Consider the following 19763-nt stretch of genomic DNA (forward strand, 5'->3'; position numbering starts at 1 on the left):
TACACCTCCATGCAAGCTTGCAAAAGTGCAAGTCTGCTGCACGTTTTCTGCAAGTCAGTTTAATTAAACACAATCATCCAAGAATAGCATTCCCATCACTAATTAATTCCCATCGCATGGCTGTCTCAACATGACCTAGATTTAGTCAACAGAAAATAAACAATCCCTTACATTATTCTATTGGGTTAACTAACAATGTTCCATAAATAAAAGAGCTTCAACGAGTAAACCCATGATTTTCTCAAATATATTTTGCAGTACAAAATGACAGATTGTCCTTGCAATGTCCCATAGATAAATATGTAATCACATGAAGATTCGGTTTTTTTTCATATCACTCCCCAACCACTTTAGAATCCTAAGAGAAGACAAATAAAAGAACAGCACAAGAACAGGGGGTGACACCTTAAAACACTCTAGGCTTGCAGACAATGGTGGAGTGCTTCAATATGTGAAGACTGAACTGCCCTCCCTTCTCCGTGGTATCGATCTTGCTCTGTCCCGGGGGCGGCAGCAGCTCAAAGTTCTGGACCAACCGGCCGATGGTGATGCCGAGAATTGGCAATGCGAGTATAATTCCAGGGCAGCTCCGGCGACCGACACCGAAGGGCAAGTACCTGAAGTCATTGCCATTGGCTTCCACCTTGGCCTCTTCCTCCAAGAATCTCTCGGGGCGGAACTCCTCGGGGTTCTTCCAATTGTCGGGGTTGTTGGCGAGCCACCAGGCATTGACGAGGATCTTGCTCTCGGCGGGGATGTCGCAGCCGCGGAGCTTGGCGTCGTGGAGGTTCATGTGGGGGACGAGGAGGGGGATGGCCATGCGGAGGCGGAGGGTCTCCTTGATGACGGCCTGGAGGTAGGGGAGCTTCTGGGTGTCGGGCTCGGTGATCTGGACGCCGGGGCCGAGCACGGTGTCGAGCTCGTGCCGGAGCTTGCGCTGGATCTCTGGGTGGTTCACCAGCTCGGCGATGCCCCACTCAATGGACCACAGCGTCGTCTCGATGGCTACATGAAAGGTGGCAAAACGGAACTTAGGACTTGGAACCATATAATATAATAATAACAATAATTATTATTATATAAGATTAATGAAGAATAAAATTATAGTGTAGACTTGGTCAGAAGCAAGATAAGGTTTTCCACCTCATGGTTGTAGTAAAATTGCCACCTTTTTGATTCAAAGTTGTGAATGGTTGGGTGATTCAGCGTCATACCGACTTCATAGGATAAAGCTTGTTTAGTGCTGCTCTCTGGGCTGGCCGTGGAACCAAGCCTGATGTTGTTGGATTTTTCCTACCAGATGGAGAAAAAGTGCTGCTATCCGACGGCACCCCATTCCCTATTTAATTAGTTCCTTTATGTGGCAATTGAGGATTGGTGACAGGGTAGATAGGAGTTGGCGTAGGCGTATTGTCTGGATATCATAATGTTAGCGTGTATTGACCTCCGAAAATGTAATTTAAACTTGGCGAAATGTCCAAGATTGAGGTCTCTTTCACTTTTTTTTCTTGCTTGATTGAGATGATTCTGGAATGATTGATAACATATTGGAGAGTTTGGTTGTAACGAGCATTGGTTTTGAAAATTACAGGCCACCAAATTGGATTGCTTCATTTTTTTATGTTTTGATCAATATCTATTCAAAACTAGAAAAAAAAATTATGAAAAATAATTTTAATATGTATGGATAATAGAAACTGCTGACCAATTTGTGTTACTTGTCTGATTTTACTGCATCACGCTATAAAAATTTTGCTTTTTCCTATTAGAAATAGTATAAAAATGTCTATGTTAATTTTTTTTAGTTGTTCTTACTGATATTTCATATTTGTAGCACTAAGATTGAATAGAAAATTGTGTCGCATAATTTTGGTAAAAATAAAATGGAGTTTGCACAAAACATCTCACCGTTTTGGTTTTTAACCTTGCTGGATTCTGAGAAGCCTTATCAAACGGGTTCGGCTAGTTTTCTTTATTGGCGATTTGACTTTTTTTTTCCTTATGATAGTGGTTAGGCCCATAAATTCTAAACAAGGCTGACATTCGAGTGGCTTCTTTCGAATTTCCTTCACTTAATAAACCTAATATTTCTTTTTTTATAAACAGAATAATATTATCTTAAATTTCTAAAAATAGTATAAGATACTTAACGGTCCCATAAAAGACTGCTCTAGTCCACATGGGGATGACTTTACAAGTGACAACCATAGACCAACCTCTCATGTATTGCACCGGATTCTTGGAGTTGCCCAAGTCCCCAGATGTCACATAGGAGTAGGAACTATTTTCCTGCGACTGAAAGGGAGGCTATAGCATTAACCCCCAAGTTTTCTTTGCATGTTATGTGTAATTGTGCCCTTTAAATATGGCACCATAAATGGACACAAAGGTGGCATCAAGAGGAGGCAAAAGATGGAACTGTACCCAAATAAATAGATTTTGACCTAGATATTGCTGGCTAGTTAGTGACATTTACCAATAAAGTAGATTCTCTCCTTGTGGCTATAAATCAAGAAGTCATCGATTGGATTAGGTCCACCAAGCCAACCATAAAGCAATATATGCATGCATACATGGACTAAAAAGAAATAGGAGAGAAGGGCATAATACAGACGTGTCGCTTTGTGACTGTAATATTCCATTGTTAAATTGATGGATCTGATCTAACCAATAATTTTTTCTACAAATCATGCCAGCTATCCTCGGGAGGGTGGAGAAAGAAGGCTTTCCACGTGGAGCATATACAAAAAGATCAGCTTAGTTTGCTGTCCACCGCATGACTCAACTACATGTCATGAAGTCTACTCACCACCTGCACCGTCCACGGGTCTACCACTAATTGTAATGCCACAAAACCCCATGGTCCCAGCCATCCAAAAGAAACCCATGGGAATCCATGGAGAGGTTCAATTCCCAAATGGCTCCAAAACAAAGACTAGATGAACACCGCATCTCTCAGAAGCTAGGACAACGCTTTATAATTGCACCGAAAAGTATCTATCAATATTCAAAGAAAAGGGGTATCTATCAATACAAACCTTTCCGTCCTCTCTTATAAGTACTGACCCATCTTTTAGATAGAGACCTTGTTGGTATCCCACCCATGCTCAACGAGTTGCTCCATCTATTTTGTTGGCCCCAAATTGAATAGTCCTACTTGTCCTTAACTTTCTTTCTATGTTAAAAGTCATTATAAAGTCCATGATTGTGCCTAATGTCTTGCATTGAGACAAAAAATGAAACACGAAAGAAAAAAGAAATATTATAGACGCAAATAAAGTAAATAACAAGAAAAAGAAAAATAATAGACGCAACTAAAGAGGAGCTAGAAGAGTACCAGCAACGTTGATGTTCTCTACGATGTAGAGGACGTTGTCCTCATTAATCTCTCCCTTCCTCTCGGCTTCTAGGATGTGATCTATGGCACACTTGAGTCCATGTTGCTTGCCCCCTTGGTGCTCGCCAGCTTCCTGTTCCATTTTTACCCACAAATGCATGATATCGTCAATAATAAAGTACAAAGAGCCAAGCAGTCTTATCAGCTAATCAACATCATTCTCCTCGAGGAAGAGGACGTCTTAAATAGAACTTTGGATGGTGGCGAGACACCTACCACCATTCCTGGATAACAAGTAACAAACACAAATATCGTGCCAAAATTTAAATTAAATTTTTTAGAAAAAAAATAAAGGTTGGCAACAGATATCTACCCAACAAAGTCACAAACCCCATGAAATGAATCCCATAAATAACCAAATATTAGTTAGGTCTAAAACCTTATAATATGATAGTGGATGATATAATTAATAAAAACACTTACTTTCTCTCCTGGATGAAGTAGTCCTTGAAGAGCTGGAGCCTGCGGTCCTTGACCTCCTGGCAGATCTTAAGATATGCCCTCAAGAAGGGCCTCAATATGGGGATGAAGTCCCCATAATTGTACTCAAAACTCTGGCCAACCTGCTTCTCTCTCCATTGAGTGCCTTGAGCTTGTTGAAGAGAGGGTCGTCCTCGCTCTCGAATCGCCGGTCGAACATAATCCGGTACATGTTGTTGTACATCATAAGTTGCAACCTCCTCCTCAGCACGATCCCCTCGGTGGCGGCTTTGGGGTTGGCCTTGACGTCCTCCACCACCTGGCGGGCCTCCTCCTCCCAGCCGTGGCGGTTCTGCTGCACCACCTTGTTGGTGAAGAAGGGGACGGTCATGATGCGGCGCATCTTGCGCCAGTGCTCGCCATAGACGGTGAACACCATGTCCTGGCCTTTGCCGGTGAAGATGTCGAAGACGACGTTGCGGGTGCGGGAGCCGAACTCGACGCCCTGGGTGTGGAGGACCTCGCGGGCCAGCTCGGGGGACGAGACGACCACCAGGTTGCGCTGCCCCATGCGGAGGAGGAAGATGTCGCCGAAGCGCTTCGCGAGAGCCGTCAGATTGCGATGGTTGAGGTCGTCGCCAACTTGGAGCCAGTTGCCGAAGATGGGGACGGGGAGGGGGCCGGGCGGCAGCTTGAAGCGCTTCCCCCGGAGCTTGGAGACGGCGATGGCGAGTGTCACCGCGGCGAAAAGCCCCAGAAGGGCCTTCTCCAGGAGGACTAGATCCATTGCTCTCCCCCAGAGACCGGGAGGCAGAGAGAGAGAGAGAGGGTGGGCGAGGATGGGGGATGCAGTGGGTGAGAGCAAGCCCGTGAGGTGAGGTGGGGTGGGAGGACTTGGGTGGCTTTTAAAGGGGGGGGGGGTTGACGGAGGGCCGTTAGAGATGACGGAGTTGGTGAGGACTGAGTTAAGGTGGGCGCGTGGCGTGCGGGAGACCAGGTTGATTTCTCTAATGGGGTTTGGTCTGGCCCACGTTGGGAATAGCTTGGGTACTTTTATTGTTGGGGGTCATATTAGCTGTTGGTCAACTTAATCTTAAGTGGGGTACCATGTATGCAGTTTGCACTGTATATAACATGCAACGCCTACAATCTATATATATATATACATATACCTACAATCTAATATATATATATATATATATATATAAATCAAAATTAAAAAAAAAATTAGCCATTTAGATTATCCGGATAAGCAACATATTATCATCTATAAATATCATTTGGATCAAAATTAATCTACAATATACCACATATCTAGATTCTCCTATCTAATAATTCTTAATTCTTCAAATATTGAATTAAAATATGATGTTCTTAAAATCCACTTATATGACTTAAATGATATTTTTAAAGTCTAATAGTATTATCTTTTTATAATAAAATCCACTCATATATGTAGTTGAAAATATGAATAAATATCAAAATTTTGAATGGATATTATTTTATTTCTCTCTATATATTTTTTTTAAAAATAATTGATTATATAATCTAGAACCCACGGGCAATGTGAGGACTTAAAATTAGTGTTACCATAACGTGAGAGCTATATAAAACATTCAATTTGTCCAATTTTCGGGATGAAGACATGTTTGGAATTGCAGGCTACCGTAGGAATAACATAGTTTCTGACATATATACTTAAATTAGGGTATGGGAGTAATATGTTACATTAATCTACTCCATGTGCATTCTTCATAGTTGTGTTATTTTATTGGGACAGCCATTTTAAGTGATTATTGCAGTATTATATAGGGGTGTATTGATATAAATATAACACATTATGGGAGTCATATGATTAAATCGGTTGAGATCCCGTAATTTTATGAAACTACCACCAAATCAAAAGAAAACATTGATGTTAAATCACTTAGGATGGTAGTAAAATATTATCACTTTAGTAGAAGCCGTAACAAATAGGAATATATGCTAGATGAATTGATGTAAGTGCGCATACTACAATCTCAATCAACTGCAACACTAGATGGCACCCAACTTGTTCATATTTGTTAAATCTCTATTGTTTTAAGTGGGTAATTTTTCCTACCATGGCATGATGATTTCAAGACATCATTTGATAATATATGATTTACATTTCACATGCCCATTATATTTGTCGTTTGATAACTGAAATTTTGAATGTTTTGGAAAGTAAAGCAAAAGGTGTCCAATTTAGCCAAGGCAAAGGACCATGTAAATAGAAGGGGGTGAAAATACTACTGCCTTCACAACCGCATTTCTTTCACCATGTCACACTTTGGCACTCTTCATGTGGGTGCAGCTTGAGAAACTTCCAACTCAAGAATGAATTTTTAACTAATCCAGTATATCGTTCCAGGCACATTTCTTGGAACAAATATTATTATTTTAACGCATCATACTTTGTACCTTGAACTTAAAAAATAATGGTCGGTTAATCACGATTAGTTAGAGATTTTGAGTCTGTGATTCTACATCTGTGTTTAAAATACACAACTAATTTAAAAATGCAATAACCGTGGCCCATTATCAACATGTTACGAGCCCCCATATGCATGACATGATTAATCACTAACAACAGCTGATATATTAGCTATGAATTTGCTAGAAAATTTGTATGATGACAAGCTGCAAAATAACCTTGGGACATTGTACTGGTCCATAAGTCGGAGTCATGGATGTTGTTAAAACTTCAAATAAGAGAGGGATCCATCGATCGTTTCGATCCGTGCATCTGTTGTGGAAAGACATGAGAAGATTTTGGATTTAAATCCAAATAGGTATAAAGTGGACCAACTATTGATATAGAAATTATATGTGTGTTCTATATATATATATATATATATATATATATATATATATATATACACACACACACCATGATGTGTATGAAATAATATATATTGAATTGATAAAAAATCTGATTGGGAGGTGGTTAAACCATTGTTTTAAAGGAGTTTCGACTTTTTCGTGTAAAAATTTGAACCGCACACTCTCCTTCAAGTACAATTCGGAAGTCAAATACTCCAACATCCATCGATAGTACAATCTCGATCAGACGTCGATCAAACTCGTTCTCAGTCCAAATGATCAAATGAAAAAAATGAGAGAGAGAATGTGTGTTGAGAGAATTTTTTTTTTAAAGAGAAGAAGAAAACTCTCGGAGTGGATAGAGATCATTTTATAGGCTCAAAACGACCGCGTGCGGAATCTGTGTATGTATGAACGACTCACGGAATGGTCGCCCATGCACGAGGGCTCGCAAAATGACCGCATCGTCTAGAGAGGAGTTTTTGAAACTCCTAAAAAAAAACACTAATGCCTTTTTTTTTTTTTATTCAAATCAATTTAAATATAAATAAAATTTAACATCGACTAATATCCGTATCAATATCTATATCCATCATAAAAAAAAAATATAGAATAAATAGATAACATCTAATCCATATATAAATATTTGATTCTATTTGCAACTATTTTTTTATTTTATACAAATAAATATTTTTTTAAAAATATATAATTATATTAATATTTTTAGTTTGATTTAATAATTAACACCTACTTAATAATATGTTTGATTCTTTGATCATAAAATTTAATTATCTGATTTATATCTATTTTTATATTCATATTTCTAGCACCCAATTTATAACCATGTCCATATAAAATAAATATAAATATGAATTCTTGTATCCGACTAATACTTAAATCTTTACTCATATTCATCAAATAAAATAAATATAAATATAAATATCTAATATTCAAATAACATCCAATCCGATATCATCCGTATATCCAAACTCTACCGGTTTATCCAATGCGTTTGGAATCCGTGATTTAGACCTTGGTGTCCCGGCTTAATAGAGAAGTTCTCTTTTCCGCTGTGACGACCGTAACGGGATTGTCAAGGTGGAGGGTCGGTGAGACCCGTGACGCCGTCTGAGCCTTCTTTTCTGGACCTCTCGGGTTAAATATTCGTTCTTACCCCAGAGACGCCTCATCTTCGACGTGGTGTCCATCCATGTGCCTTCTTCGTCCACAATGTGGGAAGAATTGGTCTTCTTTTTAGTGCTTTTTCCCCAACCTTGGCACGAAATATTTATCGGTGCGGTTAACTTTAGCCGTACCTGGCCAAACCAATGAGTTCCAAACATTTTGACGGCCACCAAACACAAGCTCCAAAAAAAAAAAAGCAATTTAATCGTGGATTGATTTGGTTGCTAATAGGGATCCTATAATCGTAAAATATGAGCAATATACCAAGTCAACCTAAGGCGGCACCCTTCACTTGCCGAATTGGACTTGGGGATGGGAATTGGGGAAGTGGGTATGTTAATGTTTATAATTTTCAGTGATTTTAAGAGGATGCGACCAACCTCCAGCACCAGCAAGTGCACATAGTATCGTAGTTGACAACGTGGATGCATTAAATAATGTGTATTGGAGAGCCGTTGCCGATTTTTTTTTAACAAAGAAGATACAAAAGACAAGCATTTTTGTTATGAAGTCATCTATTCTGAATTAGTTTGAAAAATTTATCCTATTGCTTTTGAAAATCTAGGCCATCTTTGACATTGAATTGTGGCATTGACAGGAATGGGTCCAAATTACAGAAGCAACTATATAAAAAAATATGTATAAAGGAAAAAAAACTCCATCTTCAATAGTTTGTATGTATTCAGTGAATTTAATAATTACTATGATGGTGTTGATAATTGGAGCTCATCAACCTGTTAATTTGAATGATATGACCTAGTAGGAGCTATTTAATTTATAAACATCATACTTCAATTTGGATGATATGACTTTCTGCTATTACAGATGGAAGGTAGGAATTTGATTTCAAAAGATGTTGATCATTGTTTTGGCCCTAATGAACTTAGAGGGTGTATGGTTCACAACCGAAATCAGAATGGAAATGAGAATCGAAATGGTTTGAAATCGAAATTAGAATGGCTAAATCCCCCAAAGCATTTGGTTCGTGATCGAAATTGAAATTGAAATCGAAATTGGAATGAAAATTTGAATCTATAGAGGAGAGTAGGGATTGAGTTCTATATAGATTGAGCAATTTCTATTTCATTCTAGAATCGAAATTGGAATGGGACTCCTTTCAACCAAACAGTTGGAATGGGAGTCATCCATTTTGATTTCGATTCCAGACCCCCACTTTTCTCAACCAAATACTTCTTTAGTGGATCAGTTTCATAAGCACTAGACTCAGTCTGTTTGTAGACCTAGCATGGGCTAGAGGAAGGGTGAGAAGAGGATAGTGATGGAGGTAGAATCGTCCATAATCTTGAAAAAAATAAGAGATTTTTTCAAATTTTATGGACCAAGTAACTTTAATTAATAATATCGCCCGCATCTCTCTAGCCAATAATGACAAGAATAACAGAATAAAGTTATACTACAATCATATGATACCATAAACCGCATGGCACATTCATGATGTTGTGCGTGAAGTCATTTTAGCCGGACCAGGCTACACTGAATTAATGCCTCATACTTGCACAAATTACTAAAGTTCAAATATGCAACTCCGTCGCAACTTGCATGGACCAAGTGCTAACAAGACCAAAAAATACCAAATACTGACAACCATACGATTGAATGATTCAAAGATAAAACACTTGTGTGTGACCTAAGCCTCACATGTGCCTCTCATGATGTGGATCCAGTTGGAGAACTTGTGTTGCAGACTAGCTGTTTATGAAAATATAATTTGTGCATCTAATTTTTTAGTTTCAACAACAATAAAATTAAATTTTGTAAATCTTACATCATTGCTGTCCAAAGAACAGCATCAGCAATTGCCAGATTAACTAATCACCTTCACATTTCTTGTGGTGTGATAGGTGGCTACGTGATCAAAATACAGAAAGCGATGAATCAAATGGATAAAATAATAGCATAGATGGATGTTACCACATGTTTTTAAATTATACGAAAATTGCTGGTTAGTGGCAAAGTCGCAGTCATGACTTACGAACACCTTGGGAGACATACATTAAATGCCGGTGTTATCCTACCAAAAAAAAAAAAAAAAAAAATGCCGGTGTTATACAGTGCACAGGTTCAACTTTTTATTAGCAATTTATTCGATTAGGTGGCCAGAGGTGTCCATAGCGTTGTTGTTACCTAACTCACGCATCTAAACTCCAAATCTCTTGGGTACGGAAGGTAAGCTGTATCCTCCCAGAATAAGGTTATTCCGGTGGAAAGTGCCCTTGCAAGTCATTATTTGCACAGAGAAATACCATAACTTCTCAGCAAGTTACCGATGATAAGCATATTGAGCATATATTAATTCTCTTACAGGTTGTTGTATCTACCTGGAACCTAATAAAGATGTATTTGATTGAGAGAAGTTGAATCCTAAAATGAACGTAGGAACGAGTGACTTCCATTCTAATAATTTGATTAGAGGGAGTTCTATTCTCTTTTTCATTCGGAGAGGAATGAGAATATCTTAATTCTCTTAAATCCAATTATGCCTCTTCTCTGACATTCGAATTCTGTTCTACAAGATTTACTTACAAAATTAATCTTCCAAAAATTTCTTCCTATTTGATTGATTTTTAAAAAAATTATTTACCAAATATGTTGAGAGATGGGGCCATTTTGATTTTCATTTTAACTCATTACGATTCTGATCGTGAACCAATGTATTGTAAGTACCTGCATTTCCTTCTCTCACGCTCCTTGCCCATTTCATTTGTTGATATTCGTCATTCAGATTTTGAAAGATGGACGGTTTCTTTTACTGGGTTGTTGCCACGGTATTCCTTCCATTTCGGTTCATACAGGCAACCAAGCAAATAGATCACTTGTTCTAGGATTCCATGATGTTGCACCCAAGTTTGCAGCCACTAGGGACTCATGGCCCTCCCTGAGATGCCAGCAGCTCTGTCGTGAACTCCATGATATCTCCATCTACGCTAGTTTTTTAGGTGCCACCTTCCCGTGCTAAAGTGAAAGTGATTAATTGGGTCGAGGATGGAATTACTAGAGCTGAGTTTGTTGTTCGGAATTGCTCTGGTCAAGTCATCGAGGCAGGTTCCCATTTACTGTTCATGCTGCAGAGATTAGCAGGGATTTACGATAGCTGTACTACTACAATCTCATAAGATTGCTATAGAACAGGACTTTGCAACTGTTATTAAATGGATCAAATCCAGTAAAAAAGAAGCATCTCCTCTTTTCTCATAGCCATGGCTGCCTTATCTTGACTGTCCTATGGAGAATTTTTTTTTTTTTGACAAATAATGTGTATATATAGAGAAGATTACATCCCTGCTGATTGGTTAGCTCCAAGAGGATCTCTCGCAGTTAGTTTCCCTATTTCGTTTCAAATAAGCTTTTATTGAGGTTCTTATACCTCCCATTTTGCCCCAAAACAAACATACACCACCACACAAACTTCAAGCCATAGACCATAGTGGCGCCCACATGGATGCCGGACTCCACTTCTAAGACAACAACAGAGTGGCGCCCACATGGATGCCGGTGCAACCACTTGTTCCCACAAATGAAGGATGCACATTTGCTTCCCCACAGCCCAAGCACCGTTGCGATCGGACAGCCCATCAAGTGGGGGTTATCATGTCTTTGTAGGAAGTCAACACGCGGAGTTCATCCTCCTTTTTAGCTTTCAAAAAGTTTGCAATCCTTTCATGTTATGTTATATCTATACTTCTCTTGAAGCAAGCATGGAATGTACATTTGTTCATCACCATACCCTCGACATTTCTCGATCAAATCATCTGATCGGTAATACCAAAAGAAAAGAAAACAATGTCCACCTACTACTCGAATGATCAAGCAAGTTTTTTTTTTTTTAAAGATTATGCATGAATTGATGTGCCACAATTATCATTGTGATCCATGCAACACATGGAATCTTGGAGACTATAGGTTGTTTGGGTGTCAGTTAAATCTTAAAATTAGATATCTAGTTGCTATTTGTATATTAATTATGGTATTATCATGTAATTGTTATGTATGCATACCGGAGATAAATTAAAGTGGATTATTTTTATCATAATATTGTATAACCTGTTGTTTATACTTTGCATACACCTAGTCAACCAGAGCATCATAAGCTGTTTACTTTCAAAGCATAGGGTTCCCAGCATAAACCAGTCCTTGTTGCAGTGGGCCTAGCAAAGTTGCACTAGTCCTCGAAGCGCAGCATGGCGTAGCAAAAAATATTGAGCGCAACCTAGTGGTGTTCCATAACATTACTCCGGGAGCCTTTGTCCATTGGTGGAGGTCGTCGTCTCCACCTACCCCAATGACCAAGGAAGCGTGGAAGGGCTGCCAAGTTCTACCACCCAATCCCAAATAGAATAGAACAAATCAAAGTCGGCTCATCCTGTTTGTGACATCATTTATCCATTTGCGCATATCATCTATGTGCAAGGTCATGCTAATCTTCCTTGTATCATTCCAATTTTAGATGATGTCCCTAAAGAGGCCATGTTTGTGACATCATTTATGTGTCATGTGACGTCACTTCATCAGGGACTTCAAATAAGAGCTGGCCACCTAAGGAATTGGTCAGGAAGGAACATAAAGCTGGATAAAACATTTCATCTCCGAAAATTAGAGAAAACATTGCATATATATATATATATATTGTACCCAAATACTTTTTAGGTTATAACAACAATATTTATAATTAAATTCAACAATGATGGTAGCTTTAAGTAATAGCATCATAATCATAATTATAACGAACGTTATATATAACTATTTCGGCAACCTTATATGTATGGCAGCCATATTTTTCTGATGTTCCATTATTTTTTTGTTATAGTATATCACTATAGTGCAAGTAAAGACTGATATTTTTATTTATACTATTTTAAAAAATATTATTTATTTTAAATATCTCCCTAGAATTTCCTCTAAAAGAGACCACACAGCTAAAAATATGTTAGTTTATCCCAAAAATGAAGGAAAAAATATTATTATTTTTAAAATTTTGTCCATTGTAGTATTGTCATAATAGCTTTGAAAACTTGCTTTTTGAGACAAAAATGACTGCACTGCCATAATTATTATAATAGTTTCATTAGGGAGCCATTAGAATGTGATAATGCTTTTTCTAAACCTATGATGATAATAACAAAAATAAACCTAAATAAATAAAAATCATACAGCCAATCAACTATTGTTTAGACTTTAAGCTCAAGGATTTGTTTTTCCAAAAAAATACTTGTTTATAATAAAAATAATTATACTATATGTTTCCAGTAATTTTGTATAGAATTTTTTTTTGAAATTATTAATAAAATATATTATAGTTTTAAGGAATTTTGCTTCTATATATCAATTTCTGCTTACATAGGCATTGAGCCCTTTGATGTATATATATATATATATATATGACAATTTCATACAGTGTTTGTTAAAAAGGTTAACGAGCTAGCCATATGTGACAATTAACAATAAATTACAAATGTAACATTAATTTGTTCATCTTTCTTACATAATTGAGTACTCTGGAGGGGGGAAGAAATTTGTTGTCCCCACTCATTTTCAAATTCGTGACCTTGACATCATAGAAAGTGGATGGATTGCCCCACTTGTCCATGTCATGTTCATAAAATAGAATTTTAAAACTCTCCCAAATCCAAGGGGTTCTTTGGATACTTGGAGTTCGAGTAGTTATGTTCTTGGAGATGAATTTTATTTTTCTCAGAAATTAATGAATAATTGGGCCACGGTTCAATTATTACTAGTGGTATATTACCATCTATTTTTTCTTTCTCTGAAAAAAATCATGTTGGCTGAGAGGAAATTGCCAAGAGAACAAGAAGATAGCATGGCACGTGCGCCAATTAAGAAACAATGGGAAAGAAAAGATAATAAAAAGCCCATAACAATAGCTTCATTTTTTTCGTTTTAAAAAAAAAACTTCGTTGGTTGATTGCTTTGCAAGGCATCATTCCCACCAACCAGCAGTACCCCTCACCCACTCCTGGACCTTTTTTTCCTTTCCTTTTCTTTTGGTAAGCTAGTGTTTGACATTTCCGGTGCCATCTAATGATAAAGCTAGAAAAAAACAAATAGGAAACCATGATGCGAGTTGTAGCCAACGTAAGCATCATCCAGACTTGATAAACCCATTAAGATGGCTAACTCCACACGTATTGGAGATTGGACAGCTACCTCCTTGGTAAGCTCTCTCTCAGTGATCCCCAAGACATATTCCAAAGTGAAGTTGGTGATGACCAAGTCCATGGCCATGCCTCTGGCCATAGACTGAAAGCGGCTTTGCTAGCCCTTTGATTGTTGAGAGGGCAAGCTCACTCCAGGATAGGGTTAGGAAGGCATTTTACCAGATTAACTTGGATTAATGGGTCGTAATTTTATCTTAACAAGATAATGCTTTTTTTTTTTTTTTAATATATTTTTTTTAAGAGCTAGGGATAGTATATTAGGTAATGCTTAATGTCATAACGTGCAAGAAAAAAAAAGTCAACTAATTCATAGTAATGGAATAAGGCTAGAGGTGACACACCCATGCACTGTATGGTGTTGCATTCACCATGCATTGTTGCAGATGCATCTGCTGGATAATCCGATTAATGCATTGAACGTGCAAAGGTCTGGTTTCAGTAATATGGCAAGATGTCATGACATTCATGTTGGTTCTGGAGTTGATAAAAATTTTATATACTGAAATACTATCCTTTAAATTACATGGGTCTATATTTTGTAATACTCCTTAGTTACAGCACCAGTAGAAAATAAACATGAGTTGTCTCTTATATTTTGAAATCGATTATTTATATATATAATATCGAAAAATGGAGAACTATTTTTGATTGGTGAAACAGGGTGGAAGTTCCACAAAAATTAAACTCTTAACCACAAAACGCCTAGCATATTAGCCAAAATAAGTGGACAAATAAAAAAGGGCTCAAATTTAACAGTGGGTGGTCTTCGTTAGCTCCCTTTCCTGCAAGCTTATCTGCTAGTTGACAGCCTTCTTGGAACGGATAACTTGCATGGAAAAGGGATGGGATTGATTGAATCGTACCATGTCTATAGGAAGCGGATGATTTGGTATCAAATAAGCATTACCATGACATCCATTGATCAAAGCTATGACTGTTGATGGGTCGCCAACCGGATCATTGAGCATTGTAGCCTTTCAATAGCTGCCATCAACCCTTCCCAAGCCGCTCTCCATTCAACTTCAGGTATTAGAGATGCATAAAACAATCTTGTGCCAGCTAAGAAAATATTGCCACAGTCATCATGAATAATAAAAACTGAAATGGCCTTCCTATCCGATACATCAAAGTTTACCTTCACAACTCCCATAGGCAAGGGTATCTATATGAAATCAAATGTCTCACACTCCAAGTCTAGCATCCGGATCGAATATGTGATGGCCATATACTCTTTAAAGCAAGACTAAAAAATATGCAAGATCCGCCTTCACGTTCAAAAATATTATCTCAAATCATAATTTTTATTGATTAAATAAACTATAGTTCATCAATGTCTCATCATAATCAAGATTAATATTTATTTCAAAGTAAATTGAACAAAAATCCTCCAAGATCCTATGCTCCTCACTGCTCGGTCCCAAGCCCCATAGAATCTTCTGGATCTAAAAAAACAAAATAGAAAAGAGAGGGTGAGCTTTACAGGCTCAGTAAGTTATCAATATCTTTGAAGGATCAAGCACAATTAATATTCAAAATATAATAATTTAGAATAATATATAGCAACATAATTTTCTTTCAAAATATGTCATGCATATCTGAAAATCCAAAATTTCTCTCCCAGTTTTTGATGACTACGGCCATGACAGCCCATGACAAGGCCTGAGAGAGGTTAGTCTCTGAATAATAGACACATGATGCATCACTTATGCCAGCGATCAGTTCTGACTAACTAGGCCCGAAAAGAACCAGCTCTAATTCATACGGCCATAATTAGTCTTATGATAAGGCAAAAGACTAGTTCTGAAATATATATATGCGATGCACCAGTCTATGCTAGTGATCAGTCCCAACGTTAGATCTGAAAGAATCAGCTTTGCCAGTAATCAACCTTGACTGGCTAGACTCAAAAGAAATACGTTTCTGATGATAGCCAACGATCAGTTCTGTTGATAGACCTAGATCATAGTCTAACTAGAGAGTTTTTTCGTAATTTCACTATAATCAAATTCTCATAAATAATAATACTTAATTTCATAATATTATTAACTCAAATTTTTACATCCTTAAAGGAGTAATAAAATAATTTTTATTTAAAAATTTATACAAAGATGAACATGTATAATTTTTTTTCAAAAATCATGTAATATTAAAATAAGATAATCATCTCTTTCCAAATCTTGTATGATGCAGAAGTGATATCATGCTTGATCCAATATTTTTAAATTATTTTTCACACATACATACATACTTTTAAACTTTAATAATTTTTAAATATTTTATATAAAAAATATATCTTTTAAACACATAAATATATACAAAAATAAATCTATAGATAAAAGAAAACTTACAGACAATGGAATCCAAAATTCATGATTTTCGGCCCATGGCCGATCATTGGATTTGTGCTTCTCCTGATCTAGATCAAAATTCTAGATCAGATCTATTTCATTAATAAAAAAATAGATCAATAGGTTCGGTCTGATCAATCAGAAGAAGCATAAAGTCCCAATCTATTTAATTTGATTTAACCAATCTAGAAAGAAAAGAGATGCTCAGTCTAGATCGTAATTTGGGTCGGATCACGGGCGAAGCTAAATGTCTTAGATCTACCCCTTTTTCTTCTTTTCTTTCTTCTTTTTTTTCTTTTTTTTTTTTTTCTTTTTTTTCTTTTTCTCTTTCTATCTTCCTCTCTCTCTCTCTCTCTCTCTCTCGTGTTCTCTCTTGAACCAGTGGCTGGGAAAAATAGAGGGAAGGAGGGGTGGCATTCGTGATGGCCGGCACCCAAGATGATTGGACAATGGTGGCTCGATTGGGTGTAGATGGTGATGGTGGCTCGACCGGCATTGCTGGTGATGGAAAATCAGGTGCGACAACACCTGAAATAGAGGAAATAAAAAAGATCAAGGAGGAAAAAAGGCGATTTTGGTGATGGCGACTTGATTATGGAGCTCGACAATGGCTGGAGGTGAGGAAGAAGGAATAGGGAGGCGGAGAAGTCCAGATCGTAGAATCGACCAAGGAAGAGAGGTTTTTAAAGGAAAAGAATCCGAAGAGGATATGCTTGATTTTTTTTGAATAAGATCAGATACTAGCAACGCAATCAACCCAAACTCTCCCATCAATTCTCCGCCCTTATCAGGTTTCCCCCATAGCCTTATCTCCCCCCCATGGCTATGGATTAGCAGGGTTCATGGCTCCCTTGTTTTGCTCAAAGTCTTTTTTTTTTTTTTGTGAGGGATTACGGTGAACCGAGTTCTCACATTCTCCGCTTTTAGAAAAATTTTGTTCTCAAAATTTGAGAAATCTAAATTTTCTAAAGTTAAAGATGTCCAACTCAAAATTTACATATACCAGTTGGTATTTGTGAGCATATGATTGCATTACTAAAATACCTCCAAGCAAATCTGACCTCTCGGTCAATTACAATGCTCAAATACATATCTACACCAAAGCACAGGCTCTTTTCAAGAATACTTCACAATTTGGCACCTCCATATCTATTCTAAATTTTTGCTCCTTTGATATACAATTAAAGATCCCATCTCTCCTCGATCAAAATTGATGTGATCAAAATTCTATCACATTTAAAATTAAGATATAGACTAATAAGATTAGCACTAATTAAGGGATCAAGACTTTGAGATTGACATAATATATGTTCATTTAAGATTGTGTTGGGATCAATTGGATGCAAAATTTTTTTTAGCAAGATTGATTACTTTGGAATAGAGCTTGAAATGAATTTGGTACAAACATTATGATGAAGTTCTGATTCATAAAAGATAATAGCTCATCTTGATTAAAATCAAATAATCAGATGACTATAAAGGTGATCATGATAATATAATAATGGCTTTAGGCAAAAATGATCCATCATAATTATGAAAATGATCTCAAAATTAAATCATATAAATTAAATCCAAGAAGATAAAATATCGATATCATGATTCCTATATTTGAGTTGAGATCATAAAGAGAGAATGAATCTCATTAAATTTATTTAGGTATTTGATAAATAGATCAAATTTAATTAACAATCAATTAAAATGAGATATAAGGTGGTCAAAATTTTTCTGAGCACAATCAGTATAGTCACATCATGACTAGTTCAAGAATCCATAGTACTCATATTCTCTTTATGATTAAAAAGCTTTTTTTGTTATTAGTGAAAAAAATCATTTCTTCCATGATAATATATTTCAAACTATAATTAATATTATTGATCTATTTAAATGACTCAACTACCACACTTCTACTACACAACTCTGATTATCCTTCAAAATGTCTTAATGATCCTAGATTAAAATTCTATAAAATCCAAGCAAACATTATGTTGTCTAATTAAGTACATTGGATCATAATTATCCTTGAGATAATTATCATGTTCGCATCATTGTATGATCAAAATATTAATTTCTAAATCTTGATTTAAGTCAAGCCAACTTTGGATCACCTTGACAATTTAATTAGACAATTTAAATCAATCTCTTTTTTTCAAGAAAATTAACTACTGACTTATTCATCATGATCCTGTAAATTGCTAGAGCATCATAATTAGAGAGATGAATCAACTTTAAAAAATCCACTCAAAACATCTAATAAAAGAAATTATTCCTGATAACAATCAACAAAATATCCTTGAGTAATCTTTCAATTACCTTCTTTATATTCTTTTTATTAATCAAAACAACTATAGTCCTCTAACTCAGGATGACTTTCAATAGATTCAAGATTGCTATCATATCATATTAAATTTCTAAAATAAATCCATAGTACAACTATGCTATATTACTCAATATATATTTCCTCTTATATCAGTTATTTAATCTTAATGACTTCTTCAAAATTTAAATTGTATCAATTATCTATGTTTCAATCCGAAGGACCATAATTTATATTCATAAAGAAAAACTCAGATATTGTGTAACAATTTAATTGACTTTAAACATCTATAATTATTTTGAGATAATCAATCAAGATCCTAATTCTACTCCATTCTCACTAATCTAAGTTCTTATAATTTTTAACCTAAGCTCCAATATCACTCTGTCACATCTCGAGTCCAACATCTGAATCGGACACGTGATGGCCACACACTCCTTAGGATAAGATCCAAAAGAATATGTAAGACCTGCCTTTATATTTAAAAAAATTATCTCAAATCATACTTGTTATTGATTCAAATAAACTATAGTTCATCACTGTCTCATCATAATCAAGATCAATATTTATTCAAAATAAATTGAGCAAATATCCTCTAAGATCCTATGCTTCTCACTGCTCGGTCTCAAGCCCCATAGAATCTTCTGGATCTGAAAAAAATAGAAAAGAGGAGATGAGCTTTACAGATTTAGTAAATTATCAATATCTCTTAGAGATCAAGCATAATTAATTTTTAAAATATAATAATTTAATAATAATATGTAGCAACATAATTTTCTTTCAAAACATGTCATGCACATTTGAAAATCCAAAATTTTTCTCTCAATTTTTAGTGACTACGGTCATGATCAGCCCCGTGACAAGGTCCGAGAGAGACCAGCCCTAAATAATAAACACATGATGCATTATCATGTGTCAGTGATCAGTTCCGACTGACTAGGTCCGAAAAAAACTAGCTCTGATTTACATGGCCATGATTAGTCTCGTGATAAGATAAAGAGACTAGTTTTAAAATATATACATGTGACGCATAAGAGTGTGCCAGTGATCAGTCCTAA

The 19763-nt window shown here is 36.3% G+C and overlaps 1 protein-coding gene and 1 non-coding gene across 2 annotated transcripts; both read right to left on the reverse strand.

Annotated features, from left to right (window-relative positions):
- Nucleotides 1-203: 203 nt before the first annotated feature.
- LOC105044830 (trans-cinnamate 4-monooxygenase) lies at nt 204-4696 on the reverse strand. Its single transcript, XM_010922856.4, is given in 5 exon segments — nt 204-1005; nt 3338-3439; nt 3442-3470; nt 3821-3956; nt 3959-4696. Coding segments are annotated over 5 exon segments (1512 nt in total). The 5' UTR covers nt 4605-4696; the 3' UTR covers nt 204-406.
- A 7535-nt stretch (nt 4697-12231) lies between these two features.
- On the reverse strand, nt 12232-12334 carry LOC114914251 (U6 spliceosomal RNA). Its single transcript, XR_003801038.1, has one exon. It is a non-coding gene; the product is annotated as a U6 spliceosomal RNA (small nuclear RNA).
- Between the last annotated feature and the right edge of the window lie 7429 nt (nt 12335-19763).

Source organism: Elaeis guineensis, chromosome 5, assembly GCF_000442705.2.
Source record: "Elaeis guineensis isolate ETL-2024a chromosome 5, EG11, whole genome shotgun sequence".
In the NCBI taxonomy this organism is placed as follows: Eukaryota; Viridiplantae; Streptophyta; class Magnoliopsida; order Arecales; family Arecaceae; genus Elaeis; species Elaeis guineensis.